This window comes from Carcharodon carcharias, chromosome 12, assembly GCF_017639515.1.
Source record: "Carcharodon carcharias isolate sCarCar2 chromosome 12, sCarCar2.pri, whole genome shotgun sequence".
NCBI classification, from domain to species: Eukaryota; Metazoa; Chordata; class Chondrichthyes; order Lamniformes; family Lamnidae; genus Carcharodon; species Carcharodon carcharias.
In genome coordinates this window covers 65263538-65280179 of record NC_054478.1, presented here as the reverse complement: position 1 = coordinate 65280179, position 16642 = coordinate 65263538, and the positions used below count along the sequence as shown (strand labels likewise).

General features: G+C 42.5%; 1 protein-coding gene across 1 annotated transcript in view; it reads right to left on the bottom strand.

The window, feature by feature from the left end:
- pla2r1 (phospholipase A2 receptor 1) overlaps positions 1 to 16642 on the bottom strand; it is a 127968-nt gene that overhangs the window by 101548 nt on the left and 9778 nt on the right. Inside the window, exon 2 of the mRNA XM_041200246.1 lies at positions 11075 to 11458. Coding sequence (XP_041056180.1) covers positions 11075 to 11458 — 384 coding nt within the window. The remainder of the gene's footprint in view (positions 1 to 11074; positions 11459 to 16642) is intronic.

Genomic DNA, 16642 nt, shown 5'->3' with positions numbered 1-16642 from the left:
GAAATGTTTAGGAGTGTGGGGATCACTGCTGCCCAGCAAACCATGACCTTAGTCTTGGGGTTTGAAATCCTGGTCCTCAAATACTCTTTTCTACAGTCAGGCAAAGGATCTACTGTCACATTGGAAGCAATGATATATTTCACCATTAATTTCTGCCTTCATTGTATAAGGAACATATCTTTTTATTTTTGTGGGATTGTTGTAAAGAAAATATCTTTTTATTTTCTGTTGGATTGTGGATTAAAATTACAATGGCTGCAGATTGAAAGACATGCCCACTGGAACAGGATGAGATACATATACAATGTTGCAGTCCTGGAATAAAGTGCACCATGAAAGACAGGATGATGCCGGAAAGGAGTCCTGGACCAAGGAAACTGCCTAACAACAGCATTTTAATTGGCTCCTGACCAGGTGAGTAGGGTTTGTGTGAGGAGCAGTGCAGCTGAATAGCACCTAGCCTGAAAGGAACAAGACCTAAAACCTGTGTGGGGAAGATGCCAGTAATTCCACAATAATAGATAACTTTTTTTTCTCCTCTTTTCTCTATAACCTGCTCTCTCTCTGAAAAGCCCTGTCAAGGGGCAAAGGGGAAAATCACTGTTAGAGACATTGAAAGGCATGTGCTTAACCAGTGAACTAAATACTGTAAGTGCTGGAAGACCACCTCATGTCATCAACAAGAACTGAATGGAATTTAGAAGACATCGATCAAAATCAACCCATTGAATCCTGTACTTCGGAATTGGCGTTAATGAACTGTTTTATCCCACCCTCAAAATCCATGTTTTTGTGTGTCTTTTACGTGTGTGTATAGGGATTTAAGGAGGGGGTACAGTTTAAGTTATAATGTTAGAAATTAGCTGTTCATATTTCTTTCTTTTGCCACTGGTTAACGACAGTTTGTTCAATAAACAGTTATTTACTTATTAAGTTTACAAATCTGGCCCTCGTATTCTGTTAACCTAAATTAAACAATTGGGTAGAATTAGGACAATCTGGTGGTTTGATCAAACTTTTCACATTTGTCATGGCTCGGGAACTGTGGGGCTTGATATTACAATGCACTATCCCCAGTGAGTCGTGACAGTTGAGAGTAGGCTCCCAAAATATTGAAAATTTCTTGCATTTTCCAGGATCTCACCGTTGATCTTAAATCAATGGGAGGTGTTGTTGTGCTGTGGGAGCTGACTGGAAGAGGAGCTTAGTTTTCCAAGAGTTTAGTGAAAGGCTCATTTTCTCATTTGCCATGGAGTTGTCAACAATGACCTGGAGCTCAGTTTCCAGAGAGCGTGCACACACAAGCATCGTCTACATACTAAAGCTCCACGACTGAGGTTGGAGTGGTTTTGGTTTTGAATTGCAGGTGGCGTAGGTTGAACAGTTTCCCCTCTATTCTGTAGATTACCTTCATGCCTGTGGGTAATTTGCTGGAGGTGAGGTGCAGTATTTCAGCGAGGAACATGGAGAAGAGGGCTCTCTTCATTGTTTGACCCCCTCTTCACTGAGATCGGGTCTATGGCAATTCCGTTAGTGAGGATCATGGCTTGCATGTCATCAAGAAGTAGGCAGAGGATGGTCACAAATTTCTGATGGCAGCCAAATTTGAGAAGGCCATGTGCAGCGGCTGACGCTGTTCCTTGCAGTTTTCTTGAATTTGCCATGCAGTGGAGATCACTGTGGTGCCTCTCAACAGCCAGAAGCCATACTGTGACTTGAAGTTTTTCGGCCACTGAGAGGAGGTGATTGAGGAAATCCTTGCAAAGATCTTCTCTGTGGCATGCAGCAGGGAGAGTCCTCTATAGTTACCACAATGAGACTTGTCTCCATTCTTGAATATAGTCACGATCACAGCGTCATATTCCTCAGATGAGGAATATGTGCAACAGTGCCAGGAGTGTATCTCGCTTGTGTTTCAGAATTTCGGCAGAGAGTCCATCTGCTCCAGAGGCCTTCTGGTTTTTCAGCTGTCAAATAGCTTTTTCAACTTTGCTGCAGACCAGGGAAGCATCGAGACTGAGCTAGAAGGGGTATTGAGGAATGGAGTTGAGGACATTCAAGTCAAAGACAAAACCTCAGTAGAGGAGTGCCTCAAAATGATCTCTTTAGCAAGCACTGACTGCCTCCCTGTCCTTGATGGGCTCCCCTCCAAGTTTGGCTCTCACCGTGGTGGGCGTTAGAATGCTTGAGCCATAGATTGTCTTCACAGTGCTGAAGAAACTGTGTATGTTATGGGCGCCTGCAAGTTGTTGGATCTCCTATGTTCTTTTTATCCCACTTGTTTGTTATGTCATGGGTATTATGCTGTACCGCTGCCTTCAGCCACTTGTTGATCTGCTGCATTTCTCAGTCAATTAGATCCTATATCGCGTGGTCATTCTCACAAATCAATCATGATATTTCCTGGTAGAGAGAATAAAGACCTCTTTGTAGGTACTTGTTATGGTGGACTTTAGGGTTGACCATAGGTACACTGTAGCTCCTAGTGACTGGAGATTGGAAGGTTGGCAATGACCCACTGTCTGAGAAGGGCCACCTTGGTGGGTTCATTGAGGCCTCCCTTATTCAGTGAATGAGCAGCGAGTTCCAACACCAGACAAGCTCATTTTTGATGGCGAAGCCCATCCCATGGACAAGCAGTTCCTCGCTTGGAAGGCTGTTCCAGGGAACGCTGTACCCACCCACCTTGTTCCTTCAGTAGGTCTTCTCCTACATGTCGTGTCTCACTTAAGGCGGAAACGTTGAGGCATCCGAGTTCCCGAGCTATGATGGCAATGACAATGTCACTGCTGGGATTGTCCACGAGGGTCCCAATATTCTAAGTCTCAAAATTCATTTTGACAAATGGAAGATGCCAGTGTTGATTTGTTTTTTAAGTGGGGTGGTTGTTGCATACCAACTATCACATGGTCTCAGCAGAGCAGGTCCAAAGATAAGGGGGTTCCAAGACAATTGGTGGTCAGGCAGCAAAGCCCTTTTTGTTTGATTAGAGCAATCATGCCTGGTATGTTTGCTCTAGAAAGGACTGCTGCATTAGTGACTTAGTCTTTCCATGTGATGCCGAGGGTACATCAGAGACCCAGAAGGTTGAAGTTATTGAGCTTTGCTTGGTAGGTGGTGCATGAGATATCTAAAATATGGGCTATTCCACTTTTCTGTTCTTTTGATTTGACCCAGCCTGCAAATTACCATGCAAAGTTGCAAATGGCACCAGTGAACAGACTGGCAGGCACATATCGATGACAACACCAGTGGGAACAACTGCAAATGTGCAGGTGAATGCAGGGCAAGGCAGGTGGACATGCACACATCTGTGCGTGCATGATGATGTTTTGCAACCATGGTCATGAGTTACACTTGAACTGCAAACTCCATGGCTACCAATGAGCCACATTTAAGGAGAATCCTCATGTGCCAAAGGTCCTGAGAGGTCAGACTAGGCATATTATTAGACAACAACACATCATGTAAAGAGAGCCAGGAATTCATTTTAACAATGCCAATGTGAACTAAGAGCAGTTCACTAAATGTATTTTTGAAATTTAGGAGAAATAATGATTCAAACTCCTCATAAAAATATCCACCTGGTTTTTATGTATACTATTGCCCATCATGGTGCCTAGGGCAAGAACTGTGGGCACAAACATTATAAATCTCAAGAAATCAAGAAAAAGTTGAAAGAAATTCTCCTCAAATACCAGTTAGTGACCACTGCACCCCTATTCCCTCATTCCAACCCCTGAACTCAGTGAACACATGGACTTCACCGAACATGTTCTGTCTGTCCAGAATCCGTTGCAAGTTTTGTATCTAGAAAGATGCATGAACATAATGAAGATGCTTTCATACTCCCTCCAACCTCAACAGCTATTCATGGGACCAAATACATTTCAATAGCTGGTCCAACAGTTCCGAGACATTTAAACTTCCTACCAACACAGCTCTGAAGGAGGATCATATGTACTTGAAACGTTAACTCTGTTTGTCTCTCTGCTGCTAGACCTGCTGAGTTTTTCCAGCATTTTCTGTTTTTGTTTAGATTTCCAGCATCCGCACTATTTTGCTTTAAAACTTCCTGCAGTTGGGCAGCTTCGGCTGACAGAAACCTCACTGAGACGTTGACTTGAATGCTGACTAGACTCCCAGGTACCACTCCTGTCTGTGTTTCCGTTTTCAACCAAGTAAGGAGCTTCTCAGCTGGAGAGACAAACACAGTCCTGAAATGTGCTCAAATCCCAAGGATTCTGTCAATAGCCCGAATGACTGGCCAACATGAGCCACAAACTAGCTTCCATTTTCTTCCCAGCACCCTGCACTTTTACTACAGAGGCTACGTTGGCTTAGAATCTGACTGTATCCCTTTTCTACTTAGATACAGGGAGAACTTGAGTTAAACTGCTGATCTAGAAAACTAAAGTCTTTGGTCTTCTCAGATAGCCTAGCGGGTTGATTAGAATCCATTTTCATACCACCAGGGGCACCAATGGTCACAGCTCCCCCAAAGTGGAACAGAGTTCAAAATTTCCGCTATCCTTTGTATTAAAAAGTGTTTCCTGTTTTCACTCTTAAATAGCTTAGCCCTAACTTTAAGACATACATACAATGGTTTATTTCTGAAACCTCGTCATTTGGGTCAATTCCCAAGAGGAAATATTTTATTTCAAAATAACTATATCAATCATTTTTGGATTTCTAGCTGTTTGAAAGAAAGGGCTTCTGTCAGGAAATTGAGTCATGCACCTGCCATTTTCTCCCATTTGCTGCTAGGCTGAGATCGATGCATGAAATTGTACTGTTCTTCTTATGTTTAGTATCTCCTCTAGAAAATCCAACTTGGTATCAAATCAAAGTGTCCATTGAAATATGATTTACATCATTGATAATCTATCATATGGAATTAATACATGGAAACCAATTAAACCATGTAATGGTTTCTCTTGGCTCCAGACCTTTTTTCAGCCTTGATTCAAACTAGGACAAAAGAACTGAATTCCAGAGGTGAGACGAGTGTGACGGCCCTTGAATTTAATGTGGCATTTGACTAATTGTACTAACATGGAGCCCTTGTAAAAATTAACTTAATGGGAATCAGGAGGAAACCTGTCCACTGGCTGGGGTCATACCTGCCAGAAAGGAAGATGGCTGTGTTTAATGGAGGCAAATCATCCCAGTCCCAGGACATTGCTACAGGAGTTCATCATGGCAATATCTTAGTCCCAACCATCTTCAGCTGCTTTATCAATGATCTTCCCTCCATCATAAGGTTAAAAGAGAGGATTTTTGCACAGTGTTCAGTTCTAGTCACAACCACTCAGATAATGAAGCAGTCCATGCCCACATATAGCAAGGCCTGGACAATATTCAGACTTGGGCTGGCTGATAAATGGCAAGCAACATTTGTGTCAGACAATGACCATCTCTAACTAAAGGCAGAGCCTGAGCACCTCCCTTGACATTCAAAGGCATTATCTATTCCGGATCATCTGCAATCAACATCTTGGTGGGGTCACTATTAATCAGAGACTTCACTGGACCAGCCACATAAATACTGAGGTTATAACAGCAGGTCACTGCCACCACAGTTCCCTAGACATCGGACTCCATCCTTCTTCTCCAGCAACAGTCTGAGGCTGAACCAGACCATTCACAACATTATATTTGACAAGGTGAGTTCTTGACCGCATGTCCATGCTATCGCCAACACTGTCCACTTTAACCTTCATAACATTGCCTGACTCCATTCCTGCTCACCTGATTGCCATGTGGCTGAAGTGGCAATGCTGTTTGAAGTACTGCTTCAGGTTACAATTGCTAGGAACATACGCAGGCCATTCAGTAGTACAGTGCTTCCGTATCTGTTCACACTCAACATCAGCTTTCTGGGCTGCTCGAACAGTTTCTGGGTGGCCACCGGAAGGGACCTAATAGACAAGGAGATCTAGAAATTCACCTCCTCAGCAAAGTGTATATCATTATGTGGTTTCCTCACAGGGATGTGGGACAACACATCAGCTGCAGTCTGGTGCTTACCCTGGACGTATTCTGTTTTGGTGTCAAACCTCATGCGCTGTAATCAAAACATTTGAATGGCATCTTCACCAATTCCCTTGGTGTTAAGCAGAGTAAGTAATGGCATATGATTAATCTGCATTGTAATTTGAGTCCCAGGACACAATCTGAAAACTTTTTGCAAGCCCATATGAAGGCAAGGGCCTCTTTTTTTGGATCACAGCATACCGCTGCTCTGTTTCTATCATTGCCTGATAGGCATAATGTACTGGCCTGCGAGAGCTGTCTTACTAAATTTGGAACAATATGGCCCCCAAGCTGCGACTATGGTGGGTAGGTCTGAGCCATAATGGGTCAGCGTTTCTGTGGACATGAGCACATTCTTGACTTTGTCAGATGCTTTCTGCTGGTATTCGTCCCAGTGCCAGGCCTGGTCCTGTTTCAGGAGTTATTATAACGGTTCGTGGAGGTGTCCAAGATTGGGTAGGAACATATCCAGCTGATTAGCCATGTCTATAAAATGTTGAAGTTCTGTAACGTAGAGGGGTGGTGAGAAATCCTTGATGGTCGCAGCTTAGGAGCAATATTCTTCTAAATTTAGTAAGGCAGCTCTCGCAGACCAGTATATTATGCCTGTGGGACAATGATAGAAACAGGGCAATGGTATGCTGTTATAAAAAAAAGGCCCCGTGGTTTTCTGAGGATCTACCTGGACCCCAGACATGTGAACAATATGGCCTAAGAAGTAGGTTTAGAGAACTTAGGTTTATGATTATACGTAAGACCCATGGACCGTAAACATCATAATACCAATTGCACCCTGACATTATGCTCCACCGTGGTGTAAGAATATTGTCCATATGGCAGAAAACTCCATCTAGCCCTTCCAGAATGCCAGTCATGGTATATTGAAAGATCTCAGGCACTGAGGCAATTCCGAATAGCAGATAGTTAAAATTGTACTGGCCAAAGGGCGTGATAGATGTGGTTAACAATTTTGACTCCCCATCTAACAGGAGCAGCCAGAAACCGCTACTAGCAACAAATTTGGTGAAAACTGAGCTTCTCGCAAGCTTTGCCAATCTTTTGTTGACAAATGCCATGGGGAAGATTTCTTTCCCTATAGCCTTGTTCAAGTTCTCGAGGTCTACACAAATGCTAAGTGAGCCGTTTGGCTTGGTCACCAGACTGGAGTACGAAGAAGTAGGTTGCCTCACCAGTGATATCAGGTCACATGGAGCCAATCTCTTGCCTCACCATTTTCAAAAGCAAGGGTGGGGGGACCTTTTGTGGGGCAAATAAACACAACAGCTTTGCATCTTGACTTTATAATAATGTGGTAAGCTGTGTTAAGTTTCCCCAGACTTGTAAACAATTTTGGAAATGCCCTTTCGAAATTATCCGGTTTGTCCTGGTTGTTCAACTCTTTCACCTTGTAAAGAAGTTCAAATCTGCACAGGTTCTCTGACTCAGCAATGAACATTCCTGATTTGGGATAACATGGAGAACCTCTGTAATTCATCTTCCCCTATAACGAAATGTGGCAGTCATCTGCCCTTGCACCTTGATTGGGGTGCCCATTGGATCATGCAGTTGAGTTGTAGATGGTTGGAGAAAGTAAGGCTTCAGCCATGGTACTCTATCAGACATAATGGATATGCCTGCATCCGTGTTCAACTTAAAATTGGTTTTGTGGCTATTGACCATGATATCTGCAGTCCAAAAGTTGTCCCTGGAGTTTGCAACTTTGTCTAAGAAAAGCACTTTGTGTCTCTCTGCATTTTCTATTTCCTGGATACTGCTTGATCTTCCTCTAAGTTTTTGACCTGAAAATGGAAGTTTCTGGCTGCTGTAACATACTATTTTAAAATGCAGCACTCTGTATTAATGGCTGGGCAAGCTTCAAGCAGATGAAGTTTTTCCCACCACAACATGGACATGGAACAATGGCGCCAACCAATAGCTTTTCTTACTGGCTCTGTGTTCTGGCAGGCTCGTTTATAGCCCCATGGCTCACGATTTGGGCTGGGTTGGTGGCTGTCCCCAGGAAGACTCCCTGACACTGCACATGAACAGCCTGCCCTGCTGGCGAAGTTCAGCCTGCCTGACCAACAGTACTCTCAACGATCCATACTCACAGTTATTTGCTAAGTGATACAGGTTATTTATAAAACAATCAATATTCCTCGCAGGTTCCTGGCTGCACCAATTGAATTTTGCCTGGTCTATTATAATATTGCTTCGCAGGCTAAAGTAGGAACCGGAGGGCTTTGAGGACTTCTTCGTCTTGAGCAGCTTCTTCATCAATCCTGTAGTCTTAAAATTTCATTGGCACAGTTGCCGACTGCATAAAGGAGAACACTGATCTGTTCCTTATCTGGTTTCTAAACAAGTCCAACAGGCAGTTCTGTATTGACTGAATCAATGACACTAGTTTCTCCAGTACACGGGTTGGCCAAGGTCCTCCATGACATCTAGGGGCCTGAGCAGAGGTAAGGCTTTCTCCATAGCTCTGTGTACCTCTTGTCATTTGTTGTGAGACACTGGTAGTGATAAGTTGCTCCGATTGCTGCTGTGGGCGTTTCTTGAGGGTGCTCTGCTGGGCTGATGGCCTTCATTTTTCCTGTCTTTATCAGTACCGACTACAATCTTTAATAAATGGTTCCCAGACCACTGCTGCCATGTATTACCATCACGACCAGGCCCTGGGTGCCTTTGACAGAAGAAAGCTGCAAACTGTAGGCGGGATTCAGCTTCCTTCCCCGAGACCCCGGGTTGATCTGGCTTTCACGTGGGGCAGCTGCCCTCTTAACTACGGTTCAGACCAGATCTCAGGTCAGGACAAATAACTCAGGACGCCCGTTGTTAGGATTCTCAAACAAGACAGCTTATTCAAGCTTTTACAAGCATATGCAGGGAGGGCAGCCTCTTAGTCCATCAAGGGGTGCTCTGCTGTAATTACAAAGTCTCGCAACTTATATACTTTTTCTTATCACAATATATTTGAGTACATTTGAATATATCCAATCGGTAACCGACACACAGGTGCCAAGTTAAAACTATCCTATTGAGTACGTAAACATGCGATTCTGCTAACCAATTATTCTAAAGGGTTTATACACAATTATATTATCCAATCAAAATTAAAACACGTACACAAGACCTTGGTTCTCATAACTCAAGACTGCTGGTGTTTCATCAAAGACCCCTCTGTCCATTGTATGTTTTCCCATTTCTAAGCTAAAACCATCTGCCCCTTCCCTATCTGAGAGAGGAGTATAACTGAACTAACTTCATGTTATGTTTTATCTCCAGTTCAGCTCTCAAGGCTTCAACGCACCATCTTACCACTTGAATGGTTCTGTCTATGCCTAGATATTAGCTCATCTCTTGAAACTTTGTAAATCACACAAAACTCAAAGCTTCTTTGTGTGCAATGTCCATCTGCTTACCCTCAGCAGTCAATATGTTTAGCATCTATGTCTACCTGGAGATTTTAGGGTTTTTCAGTAAATTCTTAGTGCTCTTTTTTAGCATTTTTAATTTTTCCCTAACAAAAACCATGCTACTGCAAACTAGTGAACATTTATTGACTACTTACAGAGATGGATTTTAGCAGGACTCCATGAGAATCTTCTTCAGTTAGGTTCCAGTTACATGTGATCTGACGCACTCTAGCTATTAGCTTAATAGCTATTGGCCCTTTATACTACATACCCATTAGGCCTGTAGATGGAATTGTGATGAGTTTGAACACATTACAAATGCCATTTGTTGGCAACAAACTTTTCCAAGTTGAGCAATTAACTCACTATGCCTTTCTGGACTTGAACACATGGTGGCTCTGCAACAACAGGTTTTATTGAAACAAAATGGTTCTTTTAGTCTGAGTTTTTTTGCACTTTTAATGTCTTGCCTCCTCAAACAAAATGATTTGTAGTGCAACTGCACTACAGCAGAAATGCTTCTCCCACCTGCCCTCACTGCCACTCACCAACCACCATGTGTCCTTCCTGAGCCAGGACCTAGAGAGGAACAACAATTTGCATTTATATGTTACCTTTAACATAGTAAAAAGTCCTAGGGTGCTTCCCAGATGACACCATGTCACATTAGGAGATATCAAGGCAGATGATAAAAAGCTTGGTTGAAGAGTTATGTTTTAAGGAGTGTCTTGAACGAGGAAAAAGGTAAAGCGATGGAGAGGTTTAGGAGGAAATTCCATAGCTTTAGTCTGATGTACCTTTCTTCTCCTGCTCTTTGCAGAACAATACCCTCCTCCCCTTTCTTTCTTTCTTCTCCTCTCTCCTATCTGCTCCCTCTCCCTCCCCATTCCCACCTCTCTTGCCATGGTCCAATTATTTGTGATTTCTCACCATGAATAGTGCAGTAGGTCTTGGCTTCCTTGTATACAAACCACAGAAATCATTAAGCCAATTTTTGAAAAATGAGAAAGATCCCAGAGATGAGGAAATTCAGTTACATATTTAGACTGGAGAAAGTGGGACTATTTTCCTTGACAGGAAATTTGATAGAGATATTCAAAATCACGAGGGGTCTGGACACAGTAGCTACGGAAAAATATTTCCCTTGGTGAAAGGATCGAGAACAAGAGTGCACAGATTTAATGTAACTGACAAAAGAAGCAATGGTGACATGAGGAAAAACATTTTCACAGCGAATGGTTAGGATCAGAATGTACTGCCTGACAATGTGGTGGAAGTAGGTTCAATCGAGGCATTCAAGAGGAAATTGGATCATTGCCTGAAAAGGAAGAACGTGCAGGGCAATGGGGAGAAGGCCAGGGAGTGACACTAGGTAAAATGCTCCTATGGAGAGCTGGCACAGACACGACGGGCTGAATGGCCTCCTGTAATTGTGTGATTTTGGGGTTCCAATGTGAAAGGAAATTACAAAATTTGGCTTGCTGAGAAACCAACATTTTCTAATTTTTTTAAGGATTCAAAAACCAGTTTTCAAAAATAGTAAAACTAATGAAATGAAACTTGGTGCTTACTCAGCCCAACTGCAGTAGCACGCTCTGAGTTATTTCAGCACTTCTTACCTTCATATGGGTGCTCACACGGACCTTCATCTTGTGTTATATATCTCTTCCATCTGTCATACACACTCCTTTCCGCTACAATACGTTGTCCTTTTCCAATGGCCAATTTATACTGCGAGGCACTAGTTAACACCTTACCACTACAATGCCACCACAATATTCCTATTGCTGAATCACAGTTAAATAGCTTCAATGGCTGTTGGTGAGCACTAATATTAAGACCAAGGCACATGCTGCTGCTTATATGGAAAAGCCGATGCTTTGATACCCATTTCCACAGCATGCTACTTGATGCCCAATTACAGTTGTCAAGGATAAGCTCTTGGTTTTCCACATTTATGCACGTGTCGAGATGCTCGCTCTGCAGAATAAATATGTTGTTACCTACAGGAAAAAAAAGTAGTTTAGAAACTGCACAAAACTTTTGATAATCATGAGTGGATTGAATATCAAGACAAATGTACACACTGTCAAAACAATTACAATGTTTCTTTTAAGAGCTAGAAAAACAGAAATCACATCACATCATAAACAACATTTCCAAATAAATTAAACAAAACATATACTTGATGCCACGATACCTTTATTCAACGGTATTACAGGGCCCTGAATGGATGAAAACAGGAAAAAAAATGGCCTGGATCTTCCAGTCTCTGGATTGTCAGAGACCGGACATATGACCCAAGATGCATGTCAAGATCCCATGGAAGTTTTGATGTGCTGACCTCTGTGGGAATTGCCCAGGAAGTTTGAACATATGAGGGACAATGCTCCTGCGCCCCGGGACACACTACAAAAGTGTCTGACTCTGAGCTAAACTCAGAGACTTAGGACAGTTCCCTGGGACTTACCTGAATAGTTATCCAGAAGATGTTACACAGAAAAATCCTAGTCTAACTCCTGGGTAACCCAATTACTCTGACTGACCCCCCTCCCCTCCTCCACTTCCTGACTACCTCTCCAACCTGACCCGACTACCTCCTGACCTATCTACCACCTCACCCAATTCCACCCTACCCACTTACCTCACCCACCCTACTATCCTTTCCATTCACTGATTCATCCTCTCACCCATTTATCCATTCACCTATTCACTAACATTCAAACTGGACATTTAAACTTATCTTATGACAGCTAGTGCTGTAAAAAGGTGTGGCTTGTCTTCCACCCAATGCTCCAGTGCTACAATGGAGTTCCATATGAAACTGTACGCTCTGCACTTCTGAACAAGTTGGGCTCAGAGGGCCTGGCCAGAAATGCAGAGCATCATTGGGGTGTTGAAAGGTTTGAGCAGCTTGACAATCCAGCAACGATTGCTACTTCTTGGGAGATCTGAGCCAATGAGAAAATTAATCAAGACCTTAAAATGTTGCTAATAACTTCACTAACTAAGAGGCGTAATGACCTCTAATTGGTCAACAATAAAAATTGCAACCTGGGCAACGGATTGAAATTATATTTTTCACTTTTCTAGTTATTGGACGATGAAGCTGTTTCTGTCTGTATTGTATCCAACATACCAGCACTTAGCTAGACCAAAGTAAACCAAGTGAACATTATTTGCAGCCAATTTTTCAAATGAAAAGGAGATCATTGCATATTCCAAATTAACTGTACTGTAACATGCTAACAAGCAAATATGTTATACTGTGTAACAGCTGATCTTCACATGAATTTGCAGTACATCGATTTTAAATAACAAAACAAATTGGTTTCTGGACTGCATTCACAGGGCTTTCCATTAAAAAACATACAATTTTGGCCTTGTAGTAGAGCTTGGATAGGCCTCATTTGGAATACTGTATCTAGTTTTATAAAATGCATATTGTTTGTTTATTCTTTCAAATGATGGGTGAAATGGAGGCTTTGGAAAATATTCGGAGGAGGACCATAAGGATGATTCAGATTGAAAGTAGCTACCCAGGTAAACCTGGAATGCACTGCCTGACAGAACGGTGCAAGCAAAATCAATATGACATTCAAAAGAGAACTGGAAATACAGAAAGAGAAAAGAAAATACAGGGCCGAAGGGAAAGAGGATGGGAGTGGCATTAATTGGATAACTCGACCAAAAAGCTGGGACAGGCACAATGATCCAAATGGCCTTCTGCTGTGCTGTATAATTCTATTTTATGATTTCAAATCAGTATTAAGAGGGCAAGGGGAAGGTAAAGTGCCAGTGACAAGCCAGGATCACGTTGTGGCTTCAATTTAAACTGAATATAATCCAGTAACGCTTCTTTGTTACAATATGGAGCAACCATAAGCACCTATCAAGAGGTGATACTTCAATGCTGTATTATGTGCTGGACTGGAAGCACTGGCTTTTATTTCTGTTTATCAAAAAAAGTAACAGAATTTGTCATGAGTAACAACACAATTATGAGGTTCATAAAGATTGTTATAGTTTGGAACTGTAGCTTTAAATTTAGGGTAAAGGAAGGGGGAGTCATGTGATCTGTTCTGCAGTTTGCCTGACAATAAACCTGGGTGGTTTGATTGTTAGAGATCAAAGGAAGGCTTACATTGCTTTACTGAGAAGGTGGTGCTGATAAGAAACATGCTGTTGAAGCTTTTCATCTTGCACTCATCAAGGCAAAACCACAAGAATACCAAATCTCAAAGGAAACAACAATTTATAATTGCATGAGAAGAGGGTGCTGATTGGTTGGTAGATGCGTTGCCATTAAGAATGCATCATGGAACAGTTAACTGCCAAGCTTTTGTTTAAATTCAAACTAGGCAAGTCAACTCTGATTGGTCAAGGAATTGCCACGGGGAATAAAACCAGGGAATGGCTGCCCCCCAAGCTTTTGTTTAGTTGAAAAAGTGAAACAAGTGGACATGCTCACTCTGTTTGCAAAGGACTCTATGGAGATTGTAATAATAATTGTGGCAGCTTATTGTCATTCACACAGGAATCAGATTAGCTGTTCTTCAGGTCCAGGGGTTAGGGGTCAAATTCAATAACACTACAAAACCAGTTTAGCAGGATTTGAAAAGTCTACCAAAAAAACTTCATGGAAAAATCAATGCAACAAACTACAAACTAACTAGATCAACTGCCACACTTTGAAATGCCCATTCCAAAATCTGTTTAAAATCAGAAACAAGATCTTAGTGGCATATGGATGCAGTATTATTTGATTGCTATAAATACATACTCAAACAGAGTCATTTGCAATGTTGGGGAAAATGCCCAAAGAACATTTTATTTAGTTAATAATGTAGAAACCAATCTCCAAAAACTGCAGTAACAGAAAATAATAAAAGTGACTATTCTGTGCCAAAACATCACAAGTTCTCTTTCGACTCCATATATGACTGAAAACAAATCTTCTTCATACCAATATTCTAACACCAGGAATCTGAGTTACGCTTCAGCAAGAATTAGGGGACTAAGTGGAATACATTTCTATAAAAAGAAGCGTTTCCTCTTTCTCCTATCTAACAGTAGCCTTCTCGTTACCCTCCCCCCAGTCCCAGTGCATGTCATCTTCAATGAGATAACGTGGGAACGGCCTATGCGGTACCTTCCTGATTGCTGTGCATCTAGGCAAGTATATTAGAGAGAACATTGGCCACATCCAAATCTTCTGGTTGTAATATATCTCTGTGACTTGATTGCTTATTGGATAAAGATCTGTGCCAGAAGCCCTGCCCTTTCAAAGTCATGCCTCATCCCTTTGTACCAACTCCTGCAGCGCACTAGCTTCTACCTGTATTGGCTCCTCTCTCTCAGCAGGTCAAGGTCCAGACCTTCAGTCATGGCAAAGTTATACAGGGCACAGCATGTAAAGACAGTCCTTGCCTCTCTCTCTATTCAGTGTTGAAGGACACCACAGATTATACCGGGTACCTGACATGATTGTTCATTACCTCAATGGTCTCTCAATGACTTGCCTGCTAGGTATTTAGCTTGGTTGTAGCTCTCCCAGCTTTGGTGATGAGGATGCAGAAGGACATTATCAGCACAGTAGCAGATGTTAAGCTTACTCACCAATTATTCATCCTTCCATCATCCCTTCCTCCCTGAGCATACATGCATTGTTAGTGAGTAGTGCACTATGCAAATATCATGGAAGCACACAAGTGCTTGGCTGCATGTTAACATGCAAGATGCTCAGCCAGACATCGCAACCTATGAGCAAGTGGTAGCCTTTTTGGTTTATGTACCTTTTGTTATAAATGAGATGATTATGTTTTGGGACTGTCTCTATAATTTCATGTAAAATGGAGGAGTGAAGGGGGTCATGTAACCTGCTCCAAGTTAAGCCTAACAAGCTTGAAATGGCATGGTTGCAAAGGGAACAGGGGAGCCCAAGTTGACATACTTGGAAGGAGGTACTAGAGAGTCACACCTGTAAACAATGGCAAGACCAGCTGTGCTGACTGTGGATAGACTTTCAGTCTCCAAACTTTGCACAGAAAAGAGAAAGAAAGGGAGGTCTCAAGAAGGATGGGGGGGAGGGAGGGGTGGGGGCGGCGGACAGGAGGGGGAGGGGGATGAAGGGCATGAAGAGGGACAGGAGAGGGGAGGAAGGGGATGAAGTGGGAGGGAGGCAAGATGGAGCGAAGGACCAGAGTGGCAGGAGGAGCAGAGTGAGGGATGGGAGAAGGGAAACGGGGGAGGTGGTTAAGGGGGAGGGTGGAAAGGGGGAGCAGTGGAGCAGGAGTCAGTGTGGTTAGCAGAGTGAGACCGTGCTCCTTCTGTGGATGATCAGGCAGACTGCAGGGAGGGGACATTAGTCTTTGGCTCAAGAGATGCATTGCATGATAATCCTGAGAATTTGGAAGATTCTTACTCTTGTGGCCAGAGTTGGGAAGAACTAGAGTGGGGCATACTATTGGTATTTGGTTCAGGACTTCCCTGAAAACTGAGAAAAGCGCTTTTTAACGGTGACTCAACATTATGATTCAGTGAAACAGGGAGAAGTGAAACAATTGGAAGCTTGGAGTGACATTAGACTGGTTCTTATGGAAGCTGTTATTCAGCTGAGAGCAGGATGTAAAGTATAAATCTAGCGTGGGGTTTTTGGTTGTGATATAAGTTAAAAGGAAATATCTTATCTACTATTTAGTGTATTTGTTGCTTACTAAATAGTGTTTAGTTGATAAAAACAAAAAACTGCGGATGCCGGAAATCCAAAACAAAAACAGAATTACCTGGAAAAACTCAGCAGGTCTGGCAGCATCGGTGGAGAAGAAAAGAGTTGACGTTTCGAGTCCTCATGACCCTTCAACAGAACTAAGTGAATCCAAGGAAGGGGTGAAATATAAGCTGGTTTAAGGTGTGTGTGGCGGGGGGGTTGGGTGGGGGGAGCGAAGTGGAGGGGGTTGTGGTTGTAGGGACAAGCAAGCAGTAATAGAAGCAGATCATCAAAAGATGTCACAGACAACAGAACAAAAGAACACATAGGTGTTGAAGTTGGTAATATATATCTAAACGAATGTGCTAATTAAGAATGGATGGTTGGGGAATTAAGGTATAGCTCTAGTGGGGGTGGGGGAAGCATAAAAGATTTAAAAATATTTAAAAATAATGTAAAAAGGTGGGAAAAGAAAAAT